The sequence below is a fragment of the Microcaecilia unicolor genome, chromosome 4 (genome assembly GCF_901765095.1).
Source record: "Microcaecilia unicolor chromosome 4, aMicUni1.1, whole genome shotgun sequence".
Lineage (NCBI taxonomy): Eukaryota > Metazoa > Chordata > Amphibia > Gymnophiona > Siphonopidae > Microcaecilia > Microcaecilia unicolor.
The window spans coordinates 211,961,421-211,979,898 of NC_044034.1; the positions used below are offsets into that span (position 1 = coordinate 211,961,421).

Consider the following 18,478-nt stretch of genomic DNA (forward strand, 5'->3'; position numbering starts at 1 on the left):
CCATTTATAGAATAGCGCTTAATACCAGGATCAACACCTAATTTGGGGTGCAAGGATTTACACCTGATGTAAAACCTTGTGCCTAAATTAGGCACGGATCTGCCAAATTCTAGGAACAGCCCAGTCCACCCATGCCCTTTCCATGGCCACGTCCACTTTATGAATCCACACAAAGAATTTATGTGCATATCATTATAGAATCCCGACTACGAAGATGCATGTGTAAATTGTAGTTGTTGCTAATTAGCGCCAATAATTGATTATTAGTGCCCAATTATTTCTGATTAGCTGCTCATTTGTCAATTAAGTTGCATGCACAATTATAGAATATGCCTGATGCATGCCAAATTTTGCCATGCAATTTTGGGCGCCATATATAGAATCCAGGGGTGAATTTGTGCTAATGAATGCACATCCCTACTGGTTTCCTTTCCAATATTAACTGTCTTTTTAACTGTTTAGTAATAAGCATTATTGTTTAACCTATTTGTTCTTCCTCTTAAGTGCAGGATCCTTACACTTCAAATGAAGGTAATCTGGGTGGTATTGATTGTAGCATATGTGTGAAATTTCAATTGAGCCCATGAAAGCTGCAGTCACAGTCCACCTGATATTCAAAAGGATTTAACTGGCCAGGAATGGCACCTGGCCGGTTAAATACCCTCAAGCTGGCAATCCACTGATATTCAGCGGGAAATAACTGGCTATCTCCCACTGAATATCCCGGTCAGCAGCAAGCCCAGTCACTGGCTATGTCACGTGACATAGCCTGTAACTGCTGATTTTCAGCAGCCGATTGGCCAGATAGACCCATGTCAATGGCAGGTCTGTTTTTGGCCGCTAGAACCTAGCTGGTCAGCTGATGAATATTGGCTTAACCAGCTAGGTTTGTGGTGCCAAAATCCCCCTGGAAATTCAATACTGATGGCTGGATACAGCCCCAGCATTGAATTTCCAGGTTTACCAGCAACAGCGGGAATTAGCCAGTCTAACTCCTGCTGTCTCAATATCAGGGCCAATGAGCTCAGCTCAGCTCATGTTCTATCCATTCCCCTTTTGCTCAACTCCTTTTATCTGACCTTTCTCTGCAGAGCGTAGAGAATGCCGCATGTGTACTAAGGAACCTTTCCTACCGCCTTTATGATGAGATGCCCCCATCATTCCTCCAGCGCTTGGAGGGACACCGTAGGACCCAAGGGATGCCCAATTCAGGCGAGATGGTGGGCTGCTTCACCCCTCAAAGCAAGAAACTGAAAGAGGTAAGACAAGGATTGAATAGGAGAAAAGGAACAGGGAGGGAAATTATACTCTGGCATAACTTAAAAAAATGGAAAAGAATTTTGGGGCATCTTTTTTTCTGTACCTCCCTGGACTGGAAGCAATAGTACTTCAGTAAGCATCAGTTGGACAATAGTGCACACCATTAACAAATACCAACACAGGAAAAATCCAACATTTCTGTTTTTTACCTGTTGTTTCGGGAAATGACATGGAAAATATCATTGACATTTCCCATGTTGCTTCAAAGAAATGTAAATCCCTAACTTCCAGCTTCATTCGCCAGTGTTCCACCTCTCTTCACAATTTCTGCCTTGAGTAACATATGTTACATTAGAACAGGAGTGTGAGTATGACTTCCTTGTAGTGGTAAGTGTGTGATCCTGTGAGTTGTTCTAGCTCAGGTACTGTTTAAACCAACAATATTAATAAATTAAAGTGCTCGAAGAGAAGGAAAAAGCCTCAAAGTACCAGGGCGCTTATAATTTGCACTCTCAGGATTAATTTCAATAAATGGCACCCAGATTTAGGCACCAAAATAAATGAGTGCTGATCTCTGTTCTATAAACAGTGCTCCAAGTTAGACACCATTTATAGAATAGCGTTTAGTGCCGGGATCTGTGCCCATTTTTGGGAGCGAAGATTTACACCAGCTGAACCCTGATATAAATCCCCGTGCCCAGGGGCAAACTGATAGTGGTCAGGGCCCCCGGGCAGTAAGGATGGTTGGGGACCCCCAGCCACTGCTCGCTACCCCACAGCTGCATCGCCATCCCCCTCATGCACATCACAGCCCCCTGCATCACTGTAGTTGCCACCCCTCTCCCACACATTACAGACCCCTGCAAGCGGGTCCTACCTAGAAGGTTTCTGGTGGTCTAGAGGCTTCTTCAGGGGCAGCCAGGCAAGAAAAAATTCCACTCTTTCCTGCCCAATGCCGCTAGTGTGCCTGGGGCCGGCGCCAATGTGTTTTCAAAATGGCTGCCAAGATTTCCAGTGGCAGTCTTGCGGGTCTTGACAGAAGTCTTGGCAGCCACTTTTAAAACACACCAGTGCAGGCCTCAGGCACACTAGCAGCAGTAGCAGGAGGCAAGAAAGAGTAGGATTCTTTCCTGCCCGGCTGCCCCCGAAGAAGCCACTAGACCACCAGAGACCTTCAAGGTAGAACCTCTGGCAGCGGTGGGCAACCAGGCAGAGCCTCTAGTTCCCCTAGAACCTCTGAGCCCTTGGGTACTGCCCAGTTGCCCGAATGGTCAGTCTGCCCCTGCCCGCACCTAAATTAGGCATATCCTCTGGATTCTATAATAGTGCGCACATCTTTTGTGAACACCCCTGATTCGCCCAACCCCTGACTACACCCATTTTTCAGTTGTGTGCTAAAAAATTTACATACGCATCTTTAAAGAATACTTAGTAAAATGCATTCATAAATGTAAATTGTTTCCAATTAGAACCCAATTACTGACATTAACTGGCTCATTATTCAATTAAATTGTGTACGCAAATGGGTGCACATCCAAATTTGCATATGCAGTTATGAGTATCATTTATAGAATGAGTTGCACATTTACCCACAAAATCATAGGCACAAGCATCCTTATAAACATTGCATATAGACTTCAGTGCCAAAACGTTCGGAAAATTGTGTCACAAAAAAAAAACCTTATCTGAGCAGTTTATCAGAGTTGAGTTACTGTCTAGATCCAACAGTGGCTGTCGTTTCACCCAGCTTCCTCAGGGATCAGACAAAAAATGCAGGGCTATGGTTGATTGCTTCTGTTTTATTTGATGTTTCAGAGATTTCTCCAGTACAGGCCGCTTGCCTGACTTCTGATCCCAAATGGGCTGGCTGTCTCTTAGTTAGGTCAAAAGACTTCAAAAAGCCCTCTATTTCCTTTATAGAATAATAATAATAAAAAATTTTCACTTACAGTTCTGGAAAACTACAGGCTAAAGTGTTTGCTTATAGTTCCAAAGCTCTTTGCTTTTCCACATTGATGCTGCGCTCAAGTCTGGGTAGATATGGAGTTCACAGTTTTCATATTTAATGGTCTTTTGTTTCCTTGCAGTCTTCAATATGTAGTCTACTTCTGGATTCTGGAGCAGTTTGATTATAAACGCCCTTGGGGGGAGATTCGGGTCAGAGTGTACCCAAAGTTGTCTGTAGGCTCTGTCTAATCCATAGGACAGCTGCACAGGAGGCTCAGAGAACGCAATCACAACTTGTAAGGGTTGGTCCCTTTCCATACCTTCAGGTCCTCCATAGATTCGTAGGTTAGATCTTCTCTGCCGATTTTCCAGGTCTTCTGCTTTTGCAGATAGGAATTCTACCTGCTCACTGTTTCTGAATCTTTCTCGTGAATCACTTCCTCCAAGTGTAGGCGCCCCTTGAGTTTTTCAACCTTCTCTGCCATCTCCGTTAACTTCACATCTAGCTTCTCTAACATCATGTCCGCAATCTCCTGCTTGACAGCCCTCAGTTCCTGCAGCAGAATTGAAAGTGTGTCATCTGTTTCTTTCTCAACTAGCTGCAGTTGTTGCTGTGTGTCCACCAGGGATGCACTTCCTGCAGGGCTCTTTCTTCTCACAGATCCTGGCTTAGAGACCTTGCCTTGGTACTCCAGACTAAGCACTCACGGCATTACACATATACAAGAATCACTGCAGAATGCATTTCTTTTATCTGCCTTGTTCATGAAGGCAGTTGTAGCACTAGTTCCAGGGGGAGGAGCTGTGGTGGGAGCATGGAGCAATCTTACTCATGTCCGCTTCACATGGAGGCTCAACTGGAAGTCCACTGTTTACAGATTTAAATGGTCAATTTACACATGTAAAGGTTGGGTAATAACTGTCATGCCTTGAATCCTTTTCTAGGTTCTTAGATCTTGATATTCAAAAGATTTGCCCAGTTAACTTCAAAAATTAACTGGACAAACCTTTGTTTTTAAAATTTTGTGGCCACCAACTGGTTATCATTTGACCAGACAACTAGAATACCAGTCAAACCAGTTAAATAGAGGCAACATCAGAAGGATGCCAAGGCAGGTTGCAACCTTAACAGGATGATGACAGTTATTCTGCACTATCTGGGTAAAGGTTAACTGGTTAGACAAATTACTATCCTAAAGTTAATAAGATTATTTTATTTTATTTGATTAGCTTTAGCCAGTAATTTTAAAAGCCGTAGACTTAACTGGGCAAGTCTTTGAATATCCAGTTAAAGATAAGTGGATAACATATCTGGTTGTCTTTAACTGGTTATCTTGTGGCTGAATATTAACCTCTTAATGTACTAAAAATTAATAGTGATTACTGAACCTTTATTCACAAATTATAACTGACTTATTAAAATAATTGGGAAACAAATTTGTTTTTTTCCATGACTAATTTGGAGATAGATATGAGAAAGTTACTGCTTGCCATGGGATTGGTATCATAGAATGCTGCTACTCTTGGATTCTGTATGAAATCTTGTTACTCTTTGGGATTCCTGAATCTTACTATCTTTGGGATTCTACATGGAATGTTGCTGCTATTTGAGTTTCTGCTAGGCACTTGTGACCTGGATTGGCGACTGTTGAAAGCAGGATACTGGGCTAGATAGACCATTGGTCTGACCCAGTATGGCAATTTTTATATTCCTATGTTCTTAACCATCCAAAAATTCTTTCAGCTACCAACTGACATTCATGAATTAGTCACAAAGAATGATGTTGAAAAATATTTTAAGATGTGATCCCCCTGTTTAGACTTGAAGTCTATAGATTGTGGTTTCCATCATAACTAGTTCAATGTTTCAAACTCGTTACTGTTACCCTACTCTGTTTAATGTCTCAAGAATATCCTCAGGTAGATTACCTTGCACATGAGTTATTTCATGCAAGAATGACTTAAGAAAGTCAGACCTTATTAACTCTCAATAAGGCCAAATACAGAGTCAACATCCATGGGGAACTAGCAATGCATCAGCCAGTAATTTGACAATAAAGCGTGCATGTGTTTGATGGTGGACTTGATTTCACTAGGAATTCAGGAACAGTCCTCTTGTCCATCAGATAAAGGCCAAGTTACTCATGGGACGTTCAGAATTGACATCATCTCTTTCTGCCCTTGTACAGCATGCTATGAGTACGGATATGGTGACCTTCACTGAAGTCTCTAAGGATCCTAAGGGTATGGAGTGGCTTTGGAACCCTCAGATTATTGGTGTCTACAATCGCCTATTACAGAGGTGTGAACTGAACAGACACACAACAGAGGCAGCTGCTGGGGCTTTGCAGAACATCACAGCAGGAGACAGGAGGGTAAGAGGAAAGAGACCTATGTCAGATTAGTTCATTCACTGTACAGCTTTGCATTATCAATGGATCATCTTGATTTTCATTGATGATTTGTCAGCTTTCAATAATTTCATAAGCAATGATAAGTAGTAGTAGTAGTAGTAAATTCATAAGTATCAGAAAAAGGAAAAGGCATATTCTGTTGTATAAAGTCATATGCCTACAATGATAATCTACTTGCATGCACTGAAATGAAAGTGATTTTATTGGACTAAGAACATTTCTTAACTACCTTCCTGGAGCTAAAGCTCCCCATCTCTGGTCAAAACCAAATGAGCATTCCACAGTAAAAGATGGAGTTAAATCATAGATTACATTACAGCGATGAAGTGAAAGGAGGGGATAAGCAGAAGATTTGGTAGTTCAGCCGAATGATAAAAACATGACAAAGAGGCACAAAATTATGAGTGGTAGTGAATTAAACAAACAAGCAAACAAAAAACCTAGTTAGTATTGTTGGTCCCAATATTCAGCCAGCAACAATCAGTGTTTTGCTGACTGTCACTGGTAGTTAAACCACACAGAACAAAAAGCACCAAGGGTCTTCGTAGCTGGGATAACAAAGACTTCTTTAATAAAGGACCTGACACGGGCTGTGTTTCGGCAACCATGCCTACTGCATCAGGGGTCTGATAAGAATGAAAAAATTATAATTCTATTGCTTTTTTTTTAATTTATTGGGATTTATTAACCACCTTTATATAGAGATTCACCCAAGGCAGTGCACAGTAGATACAGTTTAATATAAAACTTACAATTTTGATAACAATATAAACAGTATTAAAATGACCAAATAAAAGCATGAATACAATCAGTGAGCTAAACTTGGGGGTGGCAAATTGAAGTCAAGTAACAGGAGTAACATGAAACAATATCAGAAATATAAACATTTAACAGAACTGTAAAACTATTATATAACAAAAATATGATAAATATCAGCAGAATACAAATCATAACAGAATAGACAGAATGGAAGAACATTCATATGACATAGGTATGATAAGATGTCAGCATAATACCAATGAAACACCTAATAGGGATGCATCAGAACATTCAAATCACAGAGGTATTTATTTATTTATTAGGATTTATTTACTGCCTTTTTGAAGGAATTCACTCAAGGTGGTGGTGTACAGTAAGAATAGATCAAACATGAGCAATAGGCAATTAACAGCAGTAAAAATATTCAAATAACAATCCAAAGTATGGCGTGGAGGGGCATAATCAAACGGAAACGCCTATCTCCATGGGCGTTTATCTCCGAGAACGGGTCCGTGAAGGGGTGGGCTGAATCGAATTTTCTAAAAAATGGACGTTTTTGAGCTGGGCGTTTGTTTTTTTTTAGCGATAATGGAAACTAAAAACGCCCAGCTCAAAAACGTCCTAATCTGAGCCAATTGGTCGTGGGAGGGGCCAGGATTGGTAGTACACTGGCCCCCCTGATATGCCAGGACACCAACTGGGCACCCTAGGTCAGTGCGGTGGACTTCAGAAAAAGTTCCCACATGCATAGCTCCCTTACCACGGGTGCTGAGCTCCCAACCCCCCTCCCCCAAAACCCACTACCCACAAATGTACAACACTACCATAGCTCTTGAAGGGGGCACCTACATGTGGGTACAGTGGGTTTTGGAGGCCTCCCATTTACCAGCACAAGTGTTACAGGTGGGGTGGGGATGGGCCTGGGTCCACCTGGCTGAAGTGCACTGCGGTACCCACTAAAAGTGCTCCAGGGACCTGCATACACGCAGGCCTCTAGGACTGGTTGCTGCTATATAACATTGGCACACCAGTTGACACCTGAAGACTAATCTCTCCGAAAATGTCTTTTATTGGAATAACCGCCTTTACTCACAGTTAACTGCAGATCAGAGGTTGTGCCCCACTGGCAACGAGTCTCCCTGGTACTGAGATGAGCAGTAGGTCAGAGCTGGCAGAATGCTGTACAATGCCCTCTTTCAGCCACATTCAAGGGAAGAACTAAGTTGTCTAACGTGGCTAACACAGGAAAGGGAACTAAAACTGGCTTACAAAAATGGCCACTACCGCATGGACTACAACAGGAAACACAACAGGGCACACTCTGACCCAGTAGGCAGGGGGAAAAGCACCATGGGAGAAGAGCCTACCAACTACCAACATCGTGAGACTGTAACACAAGCTAATGAAATCACGGAGCCCAATACCCTACACCCACCACAATGCAATGCTGATGTGACCCTGTACTGCACCCGAGAGCCACATCTGACCCAGGGAAAGGCTGTGACAGGATCGAACACATTCTGCTGTCATGGAGGTGGGTACGGCATTTGAGGTTGGCATACAGGCTGGAAAAAAAGTTTTTAAAGTGGGGTTTTTTTGGTGGGAGGGGGTTAGTGACCACTGGGGGAGTCCGGGGAGGTCATCCCCGATTCCCTCCAGTGGTCATCTGGGCAGTTGGAGCACTTTTTTGGGACTTGTTCGTGAAAAAAAGGGTCCAAAAAAAGTGACCCAAAATCGCGGTAAAAACGCCTTTTTTTTTCGATTATCAGCTAAAGACGTCCATCTCTCCTCAGCTGATAACCACGCCCCAGTTCCGCCTCCACCACGCCTCCGACAAGCCCCCGTCAACTTTATTTGTTTCCGCGACGGAGTGCAGTTGGAAACGCCCAAAATCGGCTTTCGATTATACCGATTTGGGCGCCTTTGCAAGACAAACGTCTATCTCCCGATTTAGGTCGCACTATAGGCGTTTTTCTCTTTCAAAAATAAGATGGATAGTATACTACTTACAATGTCAACACAATAAGTAATAGAACATTCCCTATCATCAAGCCGATCAATCCATAGACTGGTGGGTTGTGTCCATCTACCAGCAGGTGGAGATAGAGAGCAATCTTTTGCCTCCATTTATGTGGTCATGTGCTACCGGAAATTCCCCAGTATGTTCTCTATCTCAGCAGGTGTGTGGTCACACAGCAGCAGCTCTGGCTAGGTCTCCAAGCCTAATTGTTTAGGTTTTGTTGAGTACCTGGGGTTGAGGGCTCTTCGTGAGCAAGTGCAAATCTGGTGGTTCCAGGTCCATCCTTTTCTCCCCCCTCCCGCTGGCTCCGTTAAAAAAAAAAAATAATTTTTTTAAACGTTCAAAAAGGACGTCCATTTGCAGCTGCTCACTAGAACAAGTCGTCGCTGCTCGGAGCAAGAAGCAGGTAATTTTTACCTTTTACTAGCGGGCAGGGGGTTCCCCGAACGGTCTCCACGTGGCTATGGCCGCGGATGGCAAGGGCGCGAAAAGACGCTCCCCGGAATGCGTTTGCGCGCCTAGCGGGGAAGCGGGGGGATCGAAGGTAGAGTCGCCCTTTTTGGGCGCCCATTCGGAACCGGGAGAGTTCTCTGGTTTTTTCCCCTGGCGTGGCGGCCTTTCCCGCCTTAGGCACCCATCCCCCGCTGGCCGCCCTCCCGGTCGTGACCGGCCACGCGGCTCGGTCGGCTTCTTGGGCCACCCTCGAGATGGGAGACGTTAACAGCTTGGTCGCCCTTGAATCGGGCGACAGTAAGAAGTCGGCGAAGTTAAAACGCCCTTCTTCCTGTGTGGCTCCTTCTCGGAGTTTCGAGCCGGATGCCATTTTGGACGCGCAACACGCCTCTCCCCCGCTACTGGGAGTGCAATTGGAGGGCGCCTCTAGGGCCGCGGCACAGGCTGCAGAAATGCACAGACTGGGGGGTTTCTCCCCTGAGTTCATTTTGCTGCTGCATCAGGCCTTTCTTATGCAGAACACTGCCCCTGCCCACCTCTCTTATCGGGGTGATGAGGCCTCTATGCTTAAGCGCCCTCGGGTGGATCTTCCACCCTCGGGGGACTCGGTCTCCTCTGATGTGGATGACGGCAGCGTGTCTGAGTTCTCCCAGAGATCCTTAGCGGAATCGATGGAAGAGACTGATCCCCGCTCGGATGGAGTGGACGACCCCCCTGCAGCGCGGCTTTTTCGCTCAGAGGATTTGCCCAACCTGCTTGTGCAGGCCATGAGCATTTTGAAGATTGCCACTCCGGAGGAAGGCTCTCTCTCAGCCTCTACTGGCTCCAACCATTATGCTGGGAACGAAGCGCCCGCCTAGAACCTTCCACGTGCATGAAGCCATGCAGACCTTAATTTCAGCGCAATGGGATGCCCCTGAGGCGAGCCTGAAAGTAGCCAGGGCTATGTCCCGCCTGTACCCCTTTCCTGAGGGTGAGCGGGAAGCCTTTGTCTGGCCCACAGTAGATTCCTTAATCACTGCCGTGACTAAGAAAACGGTGCTGCCGGTGGAAGGTGGCACTGCCCTGAAGGACGCCCAAGACAGGAGAATGGAGGCGGCCGCTCTGAGTTTGCAAGCCTCGGTTTGCGGCTCCTACATGGCTAGGGCGTGCCTGACTGTTTTGCAGCGGGCTTCCCCCTCGGACCCTTCCTGGAGGGCGGAATGGCCGACCCTGGAGTCGGGTCTGGCCTACTTGGCAGACTTGCTGTATGATGTTTTGAGAGCCTCGGCCAAGGGCATGGCTCAGACAGTCTCTGCGCGGCGGTGGCTCTGGCTGAAGCACTGGTCTGCTGACCATGCCTCTAAATCTCGCCTAACCAAATTGCCTTTTAATGGCAAGCTGCTCTTTGGGGACGAGCTGGACAAGATCGTGAGGGAACTCGGCACGTCCAAGGGCAAGAGGTTGCCGGAGGTCAGGACTCGGAACGGCAGTGCCCGTCCTGGTCCCTCTAAGGGCCGATTCCAGGAAGCCCGTCGGTTTCGCCCGGGCAAGTTGGCCTCCTCTGCCTCCGCTTCCTTTAAGCGGAACTTCGACCCCAAGCAGCATTCCTTTCGTAGGGACCGCCGTCCCGGAGGTTTGTCCTCCGGCGCGCCCCCAGGGTCGCGTACCCAATGACGGGGATCTGGTCCATGGCCCAGTGCAGATAGGAGGAAGGTTGTCCTCGTTTCTGGGCGAGTGAACCAGGGTAACTTCAGACGCTTGGGTTCTGGAAGTCATCAGAGACGGCTACAAGCTAGAGTTCTGCCGACCCCTAAGAGACGGGTTTGTAAACTCTCCTTGCAAGTCTCAGGTCAAAACAGCTGCCATGCAGCAGACTTTGAGCAACCTGATCAGCCTGGGCGGGGTGGTCCCGGTGCCAGTAGATCAGCTTGGCAAGGGGTGCTACTCCATTTACTTTGTGGTACCAAAGAAAGAAGGGTCTGCTCGGCCTATTCTCGACCTCAAGGGAGTCAATCAGGCCTTGAAAGTTCGGCACTTCCGGATGGAGACCCTCCGCTCGGTTATAGCTGCGGTGAAAAAGGGAGAATTCCTGGCCTCCCTGGACATCAAGGATATTCCCATCTGGCCGCCTCATCAGCGCTTTCTGCGCTTTGCAGTGCTGGGCCGACACTTCCAGTTCAGAGCCCTCCCGTTCGGGTTGGCTACGGCTCTGCGGACCTTCTCCAAAGTAATGGTGGTCATCGCGGCCTTCCTCCACAAGGAGGGAGTGCAAGTCCATCCCTATCTGGACGACTGGCTGATCCGAGCCCCTTCCTATGCGGAGTACGGGAGTGCTACAGACAGGGTCATTGCTCTTCTGAGCTCCCTGGGATGGATCATCAACTGGGAGAAAAGCCAGCTGTGCCCGACTCAGTCCCTGGAGTATCTGGGAGTTCAATTCGACACCCAAGTGGGCAGAGTGTTCCTGCTGGACAACCGGAGCGTCAAGCTTCAGACCCAGGTGGGCCAGTTCCTAGCCTCCTCTACTCTCCGAGCTTGGGACTATGTGCAGCTGTTGGGCTCCATGACGGCCACGATGGAGGTAGTGCCCTGGGCCAGGGCTCATATGAGACCACTACAGCACTCTCTTCTGCGGCGGTGGACTCCAGTCTCTGAGGATTATGCCGTACGCCTTCCTTTGGATCCAGCGGTGCGAAAGACGCTGAGCTGGTGGCTGAGGCCAGACAAGCTGTCTGCAGGAATGCCTCTTACGACCCTGGAGTGGGTTGTCGTCATGACGGACGCCTGCTTGATGGGCTGGGGAGCCCACTGCCTGGGACAGACAGCGTAGGGGCTCTGGTCTCCTGCAGAGACGAAATGGTCCATCAACCTCCTGGAGCTCCGAGCCATTCGGTTGGCGCTTCTAGAGTTTCTCCCGGTACTGGTGCTGAGTCCTGTACAGGTCCTGTCAGACAATGCCATGGCTGTGGCCTATGTCAATCGCCAGGGAGGCACCAGGAGCGCCCCTCTAGCCAAGGAGGCCATGAAGCTATGCCTGTGGGCGGAAGCGAATCTGGAACAGCTGTCGGCGGCCCACATTGCGGGAGTCATGAATGTCAAGGCGGACTTTCTCAGTCGCCATACCTTGGATCCCGGAGAGTGGCAACTGTCTGCTCAGGCGTTCTTGGACATCACGAAACGCTGGGGCCGGCCGAGCCTGGATATGATGGCGTCCTCGGCCAATTGCCAAGTGCTGCGCTTTTTCAGCAGAGGACGGGACCCTCGATCTCTGGGAGTCGATGCTCTTCTCCAGCAGTGGCCGGCACAGGAGCTTCTCTACGTGTTCCCGCCCTGGCCCATGATGGGCAGGGTGCTAGGCCGGGTGATCCTGGTGGGTCCGGATTGGCCCAGACATCCCTGGTATGTGGACTTAGTCAGACTCTCAGTGGACGGCCCTCTGCGGCTGCCAGCGGAGCGGGGCCTCTTACATCAGGGTCCCGTGGTGATGGAGGATCCCTCTCCCTTTGGTCTTACGGCCTGGCTCTTGAGCGGAAGCGGCTGAGGAAGGAGGGCTTCTCAGACAAGGTCATAGCCACTATGCTGAGAGAGAGGAAGCGCTCTACTTCCACCACTTACGCCAGGGTTTGGTGTACCTTTGCATCGTGGTGCGAGGCAGGCTCTGTATCGCCCTTCACTGCTCCAATATCTTCAGTGTTGGCGTTCCTGCAAGAGGGGCTGGAGAAAGGCCTGTCGCTCAGTTCACTGAAAGTCCAGGTGGCGGCTCTAGCTTGCTTCAGGGGTCGTCTGAAGGGGGCTTCCCTGGCTTCACAGCCGGATGTGGTACGCTTTCTCAAAGGAGTTAATCACCTGCACCCCCCTCTGCACTCGATAGTGCCTACGTGGAATCTCAATCTGGTGCTACGGACCTTGCAGAAGCTGCCCTTCGAGCCCTTGCCAAGGGCATCGCTGAAGGACCTGACGTTGAAAGCAGTCTTCCTGGTGGCTATCACATCAGCCAGAAGAGTTTCCGAGCTCCAGGCGCTCTCGTGTAGAGAACCGTTCCTGCGATTCACTGAGGCAGGAGTATCGATTCGCCCAGTGCCTTCCTTCCTGCCCAAGATTGTTTCTCGATTCCATGTGAATCAGCAGCTTTACCTGCCCTCCTTTCGTAGGGAGGACTACTCAGAGGAGTACCGTGCGCTCAAATACCTGGATGTTAGACGGGTCATCATCAGATACTTGGAAGTGACCAATGATTTCCGGAAGTCGGATCATCTGTTCGTGCTGTTCGCAGGCCCTCGTAAGGGTCTGCAGGCATCTAAGCCTACGGTGGCACGTTGGGTCAAGGAGACGATCGCGGCAGCTTATGTGGCGGCAGGGAAGATTCCGCCTATTCAGCTGAAGGCACACTCTACTAGAGCACAAGCAGCCTCGTTGGCGGAGTCCAGGTCTGTATCCTTGGAAGAGATTTGCAGAGCAGCTACTTGGTCGTCGGCTCATACCTTCTCACGACATTACCGCTTGGATGTGGCTGCTCGGGCCGAGGCCCAGTTTGGGGCTTCAGTTTTGCGTTCAGGGATTTCCATGTCTCGCCCTGGGTGAGTACTGCTTCAGTACATCCCACCAGTCTATGGATTGATCGGCTTGATGATAGGGAAGGTAAAATTATGTATCATACCTGATAATTTTCTTTCCCTTAATCATAGCCGATCAATCCATAGCCCCTCCCAGATATCTGTATTGTTTGTGTTCTGGTTATATTTCAGGTTCAATTTCAGTCTTCATTTCCTGTTCACGAGGACTTCGTGTTCAAGTTCTTCCATTTGAAGTCTCTTCGAGTTGAGACGATTTTGTGTTACAGTGAGCTGCTGCTTCCTCTCCCCCCGTTTCGGCGGTGGCTGGATTGATAACCAAATTATGCCGGCGCTCCCTCCCGCTTTGTGTGGCTGTAGGGTAGCTTTGTATCCCTCCCACTTCGGCGGTGTTAGGGTAAGCCAGCTCCTCCCGCGGTTGTGGTAGCAGGATAAGCCAGTTCCCCCCGCGTCGGCAGGTGTAGTTTCCCGCCCACCGCCCCGGCGGTGGTGCGCTGGAATATTTCCTCTCCCCCGCTTCGGCGGTGGTGAGCTGGGCAGAGTGTCCCTTTGTGGGTGTAATTCTCTAAGTGCTGAGTCCTGCGGATGGATCTTTGATATCGACATACTGAGGAATTTCCGGTAGCACATGACCACATATAGGGAGGCAAAAGATTGCTCTCTATCTCCATCTGCTGGTAGATGGACACAACCCACCAGTCTATGGATTGATCGGCTATGATTAAGGGAAAGAAAATTATCAGGTATGATACATAATTTTACCTTTTAATTGATAGTGAAGGGTAAAGCAAAGATGTAACATATAGATAGGTAAGAGAGTAAGAAAAGTTAGAAAATAAGGTGACTAATTTAAAGAAAGTTGCACATGAGGTCAGAGAGATGGCTAAATATTATCTCAGCTAGGTTATGAGTGGATAAACATGTTCTGCTGCAGTATGTGCAGCCCATGTCACTCCTTGTGTGTGTGAGTGAGACTAACAAGTTAGTTACTTCTTCCATTAAAGGCCTAGTTGAAGAGTCAAGCTTTCACCTGCTTCCTAAGTAGAGATAGTCTTTTGTTAAGCAGAGCCTTTCAGGCAGTGCATTCCAGAATGTGGGGGCTACTCCAGAGAAGACTCGCTTGCAGGAATCACATTGTGTAACATCTTTTGGAGAGGGTGTGGTTAGTGATACTTCTTGAGAGGACCTTAGTGTCCTTGCTGGTGTGTAGAGGATCAGCCTATTCTTCAGGTACTCAGGGCCATTTCCTTTGAGGGCCTTGAAGATCAGACGTGGAGGGGCATAATCGAACGCAAACGCCCATCTCCATGGGTGTCTATCTCTGAGAACGGGTACGTGAAGAGGCGGGACAAACCGTATTTTGGAAAAAAAATGGGCATCCATCTTTTTTCCGATAATACGGTTTATGCCAGCCAAATGCATCGGATTTGTGCGGATTTGAGCTGGGCAGTTTCGTTTTCAGCGATAATGGAAACTGAAGGCGCCCAGCTCAAAACCGAACAAATCCAAGGCATTGGGTCGTGGGAGGGGCCAGGATTTGTAGTGCACTGGTCCCCCTCACATGCCAGGACACCGACCGGGCACCCTAGGGGGCATTTGTAACAATTAAAAATAAAAAATTAACTACCTCTGAAGTCCATAGCTCCCTTCCCTTGGGTGTTGAGCCCCCCAAATCCCCCCCCCAAAACCCACTCCCCACAAATCTACACCATTACCATAGCACTTATGGCTGAAGGTTGGGCACCTAGATGTGAGTACAGTGGGTTTTGGGGTGGTTTGGAGGGCTCCCATTTACCACCACAAGTGTAACAGGTAGGGGGGGGATGGGCCTGGGTCCAACTGGCTGAAGTCCACTGCACCCACTAACAACTGCTCCAGGGACCTGCATACTGCTGTGATGGAGCTAGGTATGACATTTGAGGCTGGCATACAGGCTGGAAAAAAAAAAGTTTTTAAAGTTGTTTTTTTTTGGGTGGGAGGGGGTTAGTGACCACTGGGGGAGTCAGGGGTGGTCATCCCCGATTCCCTCCAGTGATCATCTGGTCATTTAGGGCACTTTTGGGGGACTTGTTCGTGAAAAAAAAGGGTCCAAAAAAGTGACCCAAATTTGCGCTAAAAACACCTTTCTTTTTTCGATTATCGGCCGAGGATGGCCATCTCTCCTCGGCCGGTAAACACGCCCCAGTCCCACCTTCACCATGCTTCCGACACGCCCCCGTCAACTTTGGCCGTTTCCACGACAGATTGCAGTTGAAGACACCCAATATCGGCTTTCTATTATACCGATTTGGGCGCCCACGGGAGAAAGACGCCCATCTCCCGATTTGGGTCGAAATATGGGCGTCTTTCTGTTTCGAAAATAAGGCGGATAGAGTTTTAAATTTAGCCCTGTATTGTACTGGTATCCAATGAAGGTTTTGCAAAAATGGTGTGATGTGGTCACATCGCTTGCAACCTTCTATGAGTCTTGCTGCTGCATTCTGAATCAACTGGAGCTGGTGCAGGCCCTTTGTAGTCAGACCATTGTATAGTGCATTGCAGTAATCCAGTCTTGATATTATCATGGCATGCACAACTGGGATAAGATTTACCTTCTCGATGTAAGGAGAGAGGCAGCGTAACTCTCACAAGTAGTAGAAGCAGCTCTTGAAGGTTGCTTGGATTTGGGGAATTAGAGTAAGTGTAGAATCTAACATTAGAACATTGAAATAACAGAGATATGATGCTAATGCTGTTCGTACAATACAATGAAATATCTTAATTGGTGACTGAGAGGGAAGTGAATTTAAAATATATAGAGGTTACAAGATGAGTAGTACAAAATCATTTGGGATCAATAGATGGATGGCTAAACTGAAGGCAAATAATATATACAGATGACTATGATACGAGGAACTGGTCAAATGAGCCATAAGCTAGCCCAAGGGCAGAGAGAATGGCTGTATTTAAGGCTTGGAAAAAGAACTGGGTTTTCACCTGCTTCCTGAAGTAGAGGTAGCCTTGAGTTAGGCATAGCCCCTCTGGAAGTAAGTTCCAGAGTGTGGGGGCTACTCATGAAAAAGCTCACTAGCGGGTATCACATCATGCAATTTCTTTTCTCAAGTCTGCAATAATCTTTCATATTTTGTGAGAAATTAGCTTTGGTGGCCTGGACACCTGCTGTGTCATGTCACAATACCCACATTATTAGACTGCCAGTGTTCAAAAGCCACATATTCAATTCCAGTTTTAATCTCCTTGGCTTATTACTAATACAGGAAAGAAAAGATTCTGTAAGATTTAGCATTTGACATCATGCCAGTACAATTTCTTAACCTTAAACCTGGCATTCAACCTTTACTGCCAGGAAACAATGCCCTCAAGAAAATAAAAGGGTATCATCTGTGTTTTGCATAACAGAAAGCATACAGGTTAGGCCAGAAGACTGCTTAGACACTGCAGTGTGGCCAGGAACTATGCAATGAGGATATCTGACTTTTTCAGTGCTAGTTCAAGAGACAAAAATTCAGGTACTTTCCTGTCCCCAGAACACATAACACCTTGAACCTGCCGCAGAGTGTCCAGGTATGCAAATGGACTGAAACACTTTAGGAAGGTTTCCTTTGAAAAATTAGCTTGTAAGCATAGGCGCCTAAGAGGCTTGGACAGGCTAAGCCTCCCCTGCTGTGCTCTGAGGGGTTTAAATTGTTGATTTACCTCCATCCTCACAGCAGGAGCTGCAGTGAAAGCCCTCTAGCCTTGTCATTGTAGAAATTGGTTTATGGTTTGTTTACCTTACTGCTGGGAGAGCGGGGGAGGGGGGTTGGCTGGAGGTATCCTGGGTTGCCAGGGAGATATTTAAGGAGGATGACTTCCTGACCTGCACTGAGGACAGATAGCAGCAGAATCATACTGGGCCAGCATGATCAGAAAAACTCACCAGACAAAAAGGTAGAAAGATCATTTTATTTTCATTATAGTGTTTGGAATATGTCCACTTTGAGAATCAGGTGCTCAACATTAAAAGTTTATATTTATTTACTTATTTATGGCATTTTATCACACATTAAACATGAATTAGGGTGTTTTCTGGCTCTACATAAGAATTGTGATGATATGATCCCTTGTTTCATATTGTTGATGGTCTGCATTTTCCGTATGGGTGGTATATTGGTTTATTAGGTTCTGCCCAGTGTAATATTTATGGTACAGTAAGGTTCTGAGTGTGTTTTTGCACAAAGCTGTGCATAGTGTTTTGCAGTTGAGCGATTGTGCTTAGAATATGCTTTGAGCAACCACTTTATTCTTTGACATATGATACATACTGTATCTAATATCTAAATTGTGATTATTTTATTTTTATTTATTTATTTTTTCTCTGTGTTATCAGACAATTATGTATATAAGCTCCGCGCCTGGCTCCACCCCCTAACTCCGCCCCCTTTAGCCTCCCCAAACAGTTGGGCCACCGACTGCCTATGCTTGTAAGCTTGCAGGGTACTGTGCAAGCAATCTTGAAAATTGCTTCCTAAATACTTGTCTGATGAAAGGATATAAATGTGATGTAACTGCCATGAAATAAACAAGTGGGTTAATATTTAACCCACAGTGGACACAGCAGGTGGCCTCTGGCGCTCAACATCCAAGTATTCGGTAGGTGCCAGATTTTATGAGTACCACCAGTATTCAGAACCAGTACCCAGAGAGCAATACAGGTAAGTAAATACAGCAATTTGTCTGAACTAACCTGCTTGGGTAGTTATCCAGATATTGGTACTGGGTATTGGTGGTACCCAGATAACTTCCAACTCCATCTTAGCTCCATCCCCAGATTGCCCTGGCATCACTTGGATAGTGCTATGGCAGTCAGACATGATATTCAGTGGTATTGTATAGATAATGCTGATGAATATCACTGCCTGGGTCTGGTGAGCACTAGTTCTCCATAAAGTAGGTGCCACTACCCAGATAACTAGCTGGGACTGGGATGGTGTAGGGGCATAGCCAGACTGCTAATTTTGGGTGGACCTGAGTCCAAAGTGGGTGGGCATGAAATTTTCTCTTCACCCCTGCCTTCCCCCTGTTCTCCACCC

At 47.2% G+C, this 18,478-nt stretch overlaps 1 protein-coding gene across 2 annotated transcripts in view; it reads left to right on the plus strand.

The window, feature by feature from the left end:
* PKP3 (plakophilin 3) overlaps window positions 1-18,478 on the plus strand; it is a 180,633-nt gene that overhangs the window by 136,355 nt on the left and 25,800 nt on the right. For both annotated transcript variants that reach the window (XM_030201202.1, XM_030201200.1), the window contains 2 exons: window positions 1,092-1,259; window positions 5,397-5,582. In XM_030201202.1, coding sequence (XP_030057062.1) covers window positions 1,092-1,259; window positions 5,397-5,582 — 354 coding nt within the window. The remainder of the gene's footprint in view (window positions 1-1,091; window positions 1,260-5,396; window positions 5,583-18,478) is intronic.